General features: G+C 43.5%; 1 protein-coding gene across 1 annotated transcript; it reads left to right on the top strand.

The window, feature by feature from the left end:
• Positions 1-431: 431 nt before the first annotated feature.
• Positions 432-7,289, top strand: LOC125531527. The gene is made up of 2 exons (XM_048695903.1): positions 432-802; positions 6,639-7,289. Exons 1-2 carry the CDS (start codon positions 482-484, stop codon positions 6,981-6,983), a joined length of 666 nt encoding a protein of 221 aa, XP_048551860.1. The 5' UTR covers positions 432-481; the 3' UTR covers positions 6,984-7,289.
• The last annotated feature ends 2,819 nt before the right edge of the window (positions 7,290-10,108 follow it).

The raw sequence follows: 10,108 nt of genomic DNA, 5'->3' as shown, positions 1-10,108 counted from the left end.
TCGTCCCGGGGGCCCAAATGTCTGGAGACGGCCCTGATGGCTAAGAGCGAATGTCAGGTACATCATCGCTGGGTTTCATTTGGGCTCAAGGCAAAATCCTAGTATGGCCATGGGCCACTCTGGCTACCCACTGGCCTGCACGTGCCTCGCTTGTCTTCAGGTTGCATGTAGATGCAGTGGAGGTGAGAGATCTATGTCAAAACCTTATATAGAGAGATTAATTGTACTAGTAACTAAAGGTGTTCGATCGACCGGGTTCTCATATATATACTGAACAAACAAGGCACCTCCCGCACCCAAACCTTTCATTGAAGTAACCAGTTACAGTGACAGGAGAACATTGGGCGGGTGGTCCTGGCTAGCGGTTAGGTTGGGCCTTGAGAGCTGCATGTCACCAAATTAACCTGGATGTATATATAAGTCGGTTCACTCCCCCCCACGGTTGCCTATCACAAACGCATCGATTAGCTAGCTAGCTACCATGGACAGAAACGTCTGCATCTCTCTTGTGATGCTTGCGCTTGTGCTCGCTGGCCCGGACACGGGGGCCGCGGCGGCGGCGGTCTACAACGTCGACCAGGCGGTGATGCCAACGCCGTCGTCGTTGAGGAGGCTGGAGGATGGCGTGCCGCCGGAGCTCGCGGTGGTGACGACGTTGGACGTGCACAACCGCGTCTACGGCGCCAGCGGCGTCGCCAACGGAGCCCTGGACGCCGTCAAGCCACGCTGCGTCCGCAACTGCCCGGCGCCGTCCGGTGCTCCGTACACGGGCCGGGGATGCAACAAATACTACGATTGCCGTGTTTGACAAGGGCAGCGAGCCAGTGAATGGAACGGCGGTACCGGCAAGCGGCAAGGAATCCATGTTCTATATATTTCCAATTTCATTTTGCATGCATTCATGTACCCTTTTTTAAACATCTTCCTATACCGTTGTTGCTATCGCCATATGTCTTGAAATAAAAAATTTAGCATGTCTTGAAATAGCTTGGCAGTACGTCTTGTTGGTACGATTTGTGAAGCCACCGATGATCGAAATTCAATGTTATTTTGCGCCCCGTTTGTAATTACACACAAGTGAACACGGAAAACTATCTGTACTTCTGTTGTTAAGAACCCTCATGTCAAAAAAAGAGAAGAAGTTAAGAACCCTGCATCCTCAACTCATGGCCAGTCCACCTAAAGGTTTTTTTTATGTAGCTAGATCTCAGTCGACTGATACTTAACCAAGTCTCCGTCAATGAGATTTTACATGGAGATCAGTGCATTTTTTAACCTTTTCTTTTTGTATATGTTTCTTAGTGCAATTTAATGTTCATATAGGTATAAGAGCATCTCCACCCGGGCATCAAAAAAGGATGTTGTAAAAAAATTGGGCACTAAAGTGTTTTTTTTTGCAGGAGCAAGTGTCGTCTCCAACCGCTGTCGTAAAATATGGCACCACTGCTCCAAGGCCGCATCACATTCTTCTTCTACACATATGATCAAACACCTGCAAGGCACAAATGCAGTACATGTACAATGGCATGAACCTGAACTGAATTTAGTTTGTAGCTTGTCATATGTGTGTTAGAAGTAAATCGATTGGACTGCATACCTGCATCATCTATGTTCAGGTAAACTATCACTGAACAACGACAGCAGTGCAAACTGCACCATCTAATTCAGTGCAATACAATTGCTTGTTCCTTCATTGAACAACAGCAGCAAGTTCATACCTTTACAGCAACAGCAGCGCAGCCGGGTAATAATTTCTCTCAATACAGTAACAGCGCCAAAACTTCCCATCTTCAGTTTGGCGCAGCCGTTGCCCACCGGGTCCCAACCAATGATGCCATATATCTTTTTCCCCATGTCTCTGTGCTAGATTCCCCTTGGCCCACTGCTGAAATGATGAGCTAAATGCATGCCTATGCCTGAGCTAAGAGCAACTCCAAGGCGCCCGATGCGCGTTTTGTCCGTTTTTTATCTATTTGGATCGGTATGCCCGTCCTCTTCCCTGTTTGGGTTAGCAGTGTGCCTAACGTGTCAACGCATTTTCTTCCTTGCGGCCTTTTTTCTAGCTCTTTTCGTGACATACCAACAAAATTGACCCAAGTTCACATAATTCAAACAAAATACAAATATATCATAGTTTCATAACTAAATAAATATCTCATAGTTTACAAGCCAAATAAAATTTAAATTGTCTCAAATACATTTGAAAGAAATTACGGGAGAGGTACTCGTCACCGGAATCCATTTGTACCTTGCAGGCAAACCGTCGAACACCTTGCGGGCGTCGTGGAAGAAGTCGGACGGTGAAGAGCCTCGGGCCTCTCCGAGACCAGGTAGCAGGCCTATCGGCGTGGAGGCGTACGTGGTAGCATCCGACGAGTGAGGAAGCCGCGTTTGTGTGCTGCTGGCAGGGGGCGAGGGGTTGGTGGCGTCAACATCGGGGTATCGCGACGGCGGTGAAAATAGTCTACCAAACGCCAGAGTATGTGGCCGTTGGGAGGTGGTGTGCCACAGGGGGAGGTATGTATGTGGGGCGGCCAGCCTAGGCACCGAAACTGGCGGTGGCGGCAACTGGTGGGGCGGCCGGGTGTGCTGGCTGTCGATGGGAGGAAGAGGGAATGACCAATGTGCCACGGACTAGGGGAAATTTCTGGTGCACCGGAGCTTGTGGTGCTACCGGCGCACCGAACTCACATTGTGCTTTTAAAATGTTCAAAAAATTCTGAAAAAAATTAGCACACTCATACAACATCAATGTAGGTTGTGACAAAATTTCAAGTCAAAATCCGAAATATAACTCGAAAAACAAAAATGACAAATTCAACACTGAGTTGTACATAACATACCTTGGGCTTTAGATTTGTCCTATTATCACACCGATATCAAATTTATCAATTTTCTATCTCAAAAAATATTTTGAATTTGTATACGAAATTTTGTGACATCATACATTGATGTTGCCTTAACATGCTAGATTTTTTTTTTCAGATTTTTCAAAATATTCTATAGCATCAGGTGCACCGGTAGCACCACAAATGCGGGTGCACCGGATACATTCCCCCACTGACTAATGGACCAGGGGGAGGACAAGGGCGGGTGTGGCCCCGTCCGTTGCATGTCCGAGCCGACGCAAACGCGGCCCCAATTTGGGCCTGAAACGGGCTGTGTGTGGACAAAAAGCGAACGATGGTCTGTTTGCGTCGGCAGGTTGGGCTGATTTTTTTGTACATTTCGACCCAAATGGACACGCGCGAACAATTTGGGCCGGCGCGTTGTAGTTGCTCTAACACAGCTAGCAGAAGCTGCGGCTGCCTATTCTAGCTCTTTAAAACAAAATTGCACTACACACAAATGCATCACCATAACTTTTTATTGCTTTTGTGAAAAATTAAATTAGCTTATTTATTTGACTTTTTCATGGTGTGCTCTTCAAAGCAAGCCCAATATCAACATATTTAAATTTAGATATGGGAATTACTATGCATCAAACACATGACAGAGACTAAATGTTTATTGAATTATACCACAAAGTTCTTCAGAATTGTCATACAAAGTGCCAGCAAGGTAAATGTAATATTGCGTAAAAAATTCTTAATTGGCAAAAAATGAGCAGCACATTCAACGACAAAGTTTATTGAATTATACCACAAAGTTATTCAGAATTCTCATACAAAGTGCGAGCTAGGTAAATGTAAAGTTCATTGTTTTCCCATAAAGTTCGATGATTATAACAGTAAAGTTCATGGGATTTTTCCATAAAGCTTGCTGATTATAGCAGTAAAGTTCATTGGATTTTCCCATAAACTTAGGTACATCCATATGTTTTCTTTGGGAACTATCAAATATTCCCTCCCTTCCAAATTACTTGTCTTGAATTTGTCTAGATACGGAAGTATCTAACACTAAAATGAGTCTAGATACATCTGTACCTAGACAAATCCAAGACAAGTAATTCGGAACGGAGGGAGTAGTTAATTAACAACAGTTTATAGCAGTAAAGTTCTTGTAGTATTTAAGATTAATTAACAAGGGTTTGACCCATTTAATTAAACACGGTTAAAATCATCCATTAGTCTGCCTTTATTAATGGTGCATGACCAAGTAGTACCTACAAGAGAGATTCCCTGTCCTAGATAGTGGGCGGTCTAGAGTCAAAATCGTGCATGGCAGCATGCAGTTAATGTGACGTGCATGGAAGATGAGTGGGGGAGATATGCATGTGTGTGCAACCAGTTTGGATAAATCCACGTCCTCGTATATTTGCAGCATTTGGTGACTCATTTCAGGGCTGCACAATTCTTTTTGCAAATGTTTTAAGATTAGACAACTGTTGAAGAGACTTTTTGGCCCCAAGTGTCTCTTGTGACCCTCGTGGTCGTGCTGGCTGGCCCAGGTGCCAAGGCCGCGACCGGCAAAAACTTCGATGATTCGGTGAGTCAGGGCCTGTTTGGTTTCAATAAGTCACCCGACTTATAAGTCAGGTGACTTAAAACTAGTGATTTATAAGTCACGCCTGTTTGGTTGTCACCTGACTTATAAGTCACCTGACACATCTTTTCACACCAATCAACATCATGTAGGTGGTGGGACCCACGCAAAAAGAGGTGACTTATAAATTTTAAGTTGGGGTGGAGCAACTTATGATTTATAAGTTGGGGTGACTTATAAGTTAGGTCTGTTTGGCAAAATAAGTCACTTTTTTCACTTTTCAATTTATAAGTTGATGACTTATTTAGAACCAAACAGGCCCTTAATATCATCATTTTGTACGCTAGAGGACAGCATAGCGCCAGAGCTCAGGATGGTGAAGGCGGTACACCTCAACTCGAAAGGCCTGAAGCACAGTAGGATAATGGCCAGGATAGGGAACTCTCTATTCCCCTCGTAGCTACCTAGAGCGTACCCCCCATCACGCACCTGGTACTCTGCTGGGCCGGCCAATTCTGGGTTTTTCACCATACTAGTTTTGGCTAGAACCTTCTTGAATTGTTTTTTTTTCATTTCTTTTGTTTTTCTTTCTTTCCTTTATTTTCTTGAATATTTCTTTTAATAAATGTTATTATATTCTCTTTTTTATTTTTCCTTTTTTTAATTCGTAAAAGTATGTCTAATTCATGAACATTTCTTTTGAAACCCTGAACATTTTTCGAATCATGAACATATTTTTTAAATCATGATTTTTTAAAAAATTCAAGAACATTTTCTAAAAATTTGTGAACATTTTTAAAAATCTCGAGCATTTTCCGAATTCGCGTTACAAATCCGTGAACTATTTTAAAAAATTGAGAACATTTGTTTTGAAACTCATGAATTTTTTAATTGATGACCATTGTTCTGCACCGATAAACTTTTTTGAATCAACGAATATTTTTTTGAATTCGCAAACGTTTTTTAAATCGGCGATTTTTTTAAAATTTATGAATATTTTTGTTTGAATAACATTTTTGAAATGCATAACCATTTTTCGAATTCATGAACTTTGTTTGAATCAGCAAACATTTTTTGAAACGGTGAACTTCTTTTGTAATTCATGATCATTTTTTTTATTTCTGTGAAGATTTTGAAAAATTCCTGAATAACTTTTTAATTCATGAACATTTTGTTCCAATTCAAGAACATTTTTCCAGTATGCGAACTTTTTTTTGAAATCATGAATAGTTGTTTTACTCCACGGACAGTTTATGATTTTTGGAACACTTTTTCGAAATTCACGTTTTTAAAAGAATTTGGAACTTTTTAAAATCTTGAATTATTTTCAATAAGAAAAAAAAGTAAAAACAAAAAGCAGATCACTGAAAAACGAAATAAAAAATCAGAGGGTCTCCAGCCCTGCTCATGGGTCAGCCCAATAGAGCGCTCGGGGTCAGCCATATGGGTCCTTTGTGAGAAAATCCTACGCCTACATAAGATATACGATCCCTAAAAAAACATAAAATTTACTATCCCTCAAAGAAAATATCAAATTTACGTAGGTCTAACGTAACCCCTATCACAATCCTCCATGTTGATTTACGTAAAAGTTTGTAGTAAAACGTACATAAGTCTAGCATTGCTCATGTATGAATAGTTTTTTTTTGCGGGGTCATGCATGAGTAGTTGTGCACTCGCATTCCATCGGTGATCGGTCCATGTTATTTTATTTCCATTTCCATTCTGCGTGCACTTCAATACAGTTATGTATTTGTAAACTTTGCGTGCAGTCTCGTTGTACAATTGTGAAGTGTCTGATTAGTGATGTTCGAAAGTCAAGGTTGTCTTGCATCCGGTTTGTAATTAAACAGAAGTGAAAGCTATTTGCACCTCTATTTGTCACAACAACACTGCATTTGACTTACTCTGGTATTAGTATTTGACTTTTTGATTGTTGTAAATGGACAGAAATGCACGATGTGTTTGACTTTTTGGTTGTCATTTGATTTATTCGCGTAATTTTTTTTCCTTTAATTAAAATGGCTACGGCAGTCGCTGTGGTTCACCTAGAAATGCTGCTGCATTCAATTCAATTAAGCAGAGGCAAGTAGACAGGGCCATGAGAGCTGCCCAATACCGAACGTCGACTATTCAACAAAATACCGAACGTCGATCTATAAGTCAGTAAGTGCTCCGACCAGCTAACACTCTCCAGCGGATCGATTAGCTAATCTAGCATGGACACAAAGGCGTGCATCTCGCTTGTAATCCTCGCGCTCCTGCTCGCCGGCCCGGACACGAGAGCTACGGCGCTCGCCCGCATCGACGCGGCGGCGGCAGTGATGCCAACGTCGTCGGCGACGTGGATGAAGCTTGAGGACGGCGTGGCGCCGGAGCTCTTGGGTTCGACGGCGGTGGACCTGGAGGGGCACCGCCGCGTCCTTGCCAGCACAAGCATCACCGCGAGTTCCCTGAACCCCAACAAGGCAGCCTGCACCAGGACGTGCCCGGCGCGAGGACGGCCGTACACCGGCCGGGCATGCCTCAGAAGGTACCAGTGCCGTCAGGGACAGTGATCGGAACAGCACTCCTGCTGTCGCTCCAACCTCCTTCCTGCGTCTGTCCATGGGTGCACTCCCGCTCGATCGGTGTTTTGCTGTATATTTCCATTTCCGTTTTGCCCGTGTCTCGTCTGCGATCGACATGTATTATGAAATATAACTTTGCACGCTGTCTCGTTTGTACAATTGTCGAGTGGTGGTGACTGTACACCAATCAAGATAGAAAGCAAATGTATGCTACATCCTGTTAACAATCTGTGCACCTCGTTGACATAAGAACGCCGCAGTGTGGAAATACCATGCATTATGGTATATCTCTTATATCGAAAGCCATGTCATTTTCGCATATCCATTATTAGAGCCGGAGCCGGAGGCTGCTATCCCCCAGGAGACGGACGTTGTCTACATCCGCGATGACGGGTAGTCTAGGTTTATCTATGTAGCTGTTGTGTGATGCATGATCTAGTATGATTGCAACAGACCAAAAATTAGCGATGTCAGGGATGTGTTTGCAGACGTTTTTTTTTCGCGAATACACAAAGCTTGCGTATGTTTCATTAATAGAAGAAGTTGAAATGAGAGGACATCACATGGCACAACCAAAGATAGCGTAAACATGATGGCAAAGCAGAGTGGTATGGGATGCTCAGCCCAAACAGAAGCTAGAAGTGTTTATTTTTGCTGGAAGGAAGGTCCAACTGTGTGAACCATGTGCACAATAATACAAGATAATACCCTAATATAAGACTAATTTGTAACAGTAGAGATAATACCCTATTCCTGCTCTCGTGTATTATGTTGAGGTGTGTACAAAATACATGTGAATACCAATAGAGTGTGTAAGATGTTCTATCATGAGCCCAGCCTCTGGCTTATATGACATTCCAAGTGTATCGGTCGGGGACGCTCGAGCAGCAGGTGTGTGCCATCTGACCACCGAATTGCAATCATTACCGCGATAGATCACCGGTCGGTGGTCCGCTGAAGACCCATCTATACCAAACGTTATGCATGCTTGGTACGCTGGAGCATCACTTATCTATTAGCATTGAAGTTCAGTATAACGACTCGATAACGATCAAAGATGGTAATCTGGACAGAGCATTCTACCATTAGAGATTTACGTGCCACACGTAAGTAGGTACATACTCTACTTATAATCTCAGAAAATGAATTAAGCTCTCTAGCATTTCTGGCCAGATCATGAAAAGCTGTATGTAATTCGCAGCTTTGGCACACGGTACTTCTTAGATTTTTTTTTTTTTTGCATTCAAGATTCAAGTGGTCCGGACCGTTCCAAGTGTTGGACCTAAGAACCTGTAGGAAATTTTCAGGTTAAAAAAGTTTGGGCCGGACCGTTCCAAGTGTTTGAGCTCGTATATTAAATAGAAAACAAATGTAAGTCATGACCGCCTCATGTGGCCACCACGGGGAGAAGCTGGATGGAGACGGCATGCTCTGGTCTGATGGGACACGCTTTGGACACTCGGGCGGCCTGCGACTTGCTTGACACGGCTCCAACTACGGTGAAGATTTGGAGACCCACGAGACAGAGGAGGAGAGATAAATTGCAAAGTATCAGAGATAAATCTAGCAGATCTCTCGGTCGGGTGTTCTAACTAGGCGACTTGGCACAATGGTAATAGGAGCAAGATTTTACCCAGGTTAGGTATGTCACGGTAGAGATAATACCCTACTCTTGCTCTCATGTATTATGTCGAGGTGAGTACAAAGTGCATGTGAATACAAAGTGTGTAAGATGTTCTACGATGAGCCCAGCCCTCAGCTTATATAATATTCCGGGGGGTCTAGGGTTACAGATCCAAGTCGGTTGTCCATGGAGGTAAAGTCTGCCTCGGCTCCGACTTCCTTGGCTTGTATGCCAAGTCTTCCATAGTCTTCGAATAACCTGCCATGGGTCGTCCAAAGTGGCCCAAGTTGGAACCAACCTAGGGGACCTCAGCCCGGCCCACCAGCCCGGGAACCGACGTGGTGAGAGATCCATGTGTCGGGCCACCGTCACAGAGGAACCAACAGGGGCCTGCTGAGGGGAGAGAGAGGAAGATGCACTACTGGGGAAAGGCTTATAGATGGGCTCAATTTCCGGGCGGGCGTGGACAGGGCCCCGCCACTGCTATTTTGGAGAAGTACCAATGGCGAATAGAAGAAGTCGCTGGCCACAACTATGTGTATACACTAGTAGAAAAAGGGCCTATTGTCCCGGTTCGTAAGGGCCTTTTGTCCCGGTTTCTGAACCGGGACTAAAGGGTCTATATATCGTGTTAGCTAGCTATAATTAATAGAGAGACGTGTCCTCTCTTATGTCCGTGCTTGGTCGACGCTACGTACTATACATACGTATAGAGAGGACTAGACATGCTAGCTAGCTAGTAAGCAAACGAAGGAAACAGAAGATCGTCATGAACATATATGCATACAGAGAGAAGTGATATCGACCACCTCTCCTTCTCCGAGAGATTGGTCGAACAACAAGTTCTCGTATATCTATCCGACACTACCAGCTACATATATACAATAATTATCTCTTACAAATATAATCTCCTAACATACGGATGCATAGCCCACATAATATTCTCCGTCTTCAGCGATCACGTGGTCAAAAAGAATGCCGCCAATTCCTCTTGAATTGCTCGCATGCGAGCTGGTGCTAGGAGTTCATCCCGCTTCCGAAACATCTAATTTGAAGAAGGGGGTCAATACATATATATGAATGAATGAAACTCAACACAAATGATGGTAATAAAATAAAATTGTGAATGTTGTTATTTACGCACTTCATATTGTTCGTCAGAGTAGCCCCCCTCACAGGTCGTGTGGCGGATGGACTCGCAAACGTAGTATCCACAGAAATCATTCCCTTGTTCCTGCCACAACCACTTTACAAGAAATAGAGGTCAATCAAACTGATAAGCAAGAATCCCAAATGGTATTGATGAAACTAGCGTTGAATCACTAGGAGATGCGCGGAACATGCTACTATAGTACTTACTTTCAGGTGTCTAAATTGCAGCTTCTTCGGGAGTCCCGGAGCTTTTTTGGTGACTTTTTTCCAAACTCTGCCAGACAAAGAAAACAATTATTTGATATATCAGGAAATGAACAAAGTTGCTGATATGGTG

This window comes from Triticum urartu, unplaced genomic scaffold, assembly GCF_003073215.2.
Source record: "Triticum urartu cultivar G1812 unplaced genomic scaffold, Tu2.1 TuUngrouped_contig_7381, whole genome shotgun sequence".
Classification (NCBI taxonomy): Eukaryota; Viridiplantae; Streptophyta; class Magnoliopsida; order Poales; family Poaceae; genus Triticum; species Triticum urartu.
This window is presented reverse-complemented; position numbering and strand designations above follow the sequence as displayed.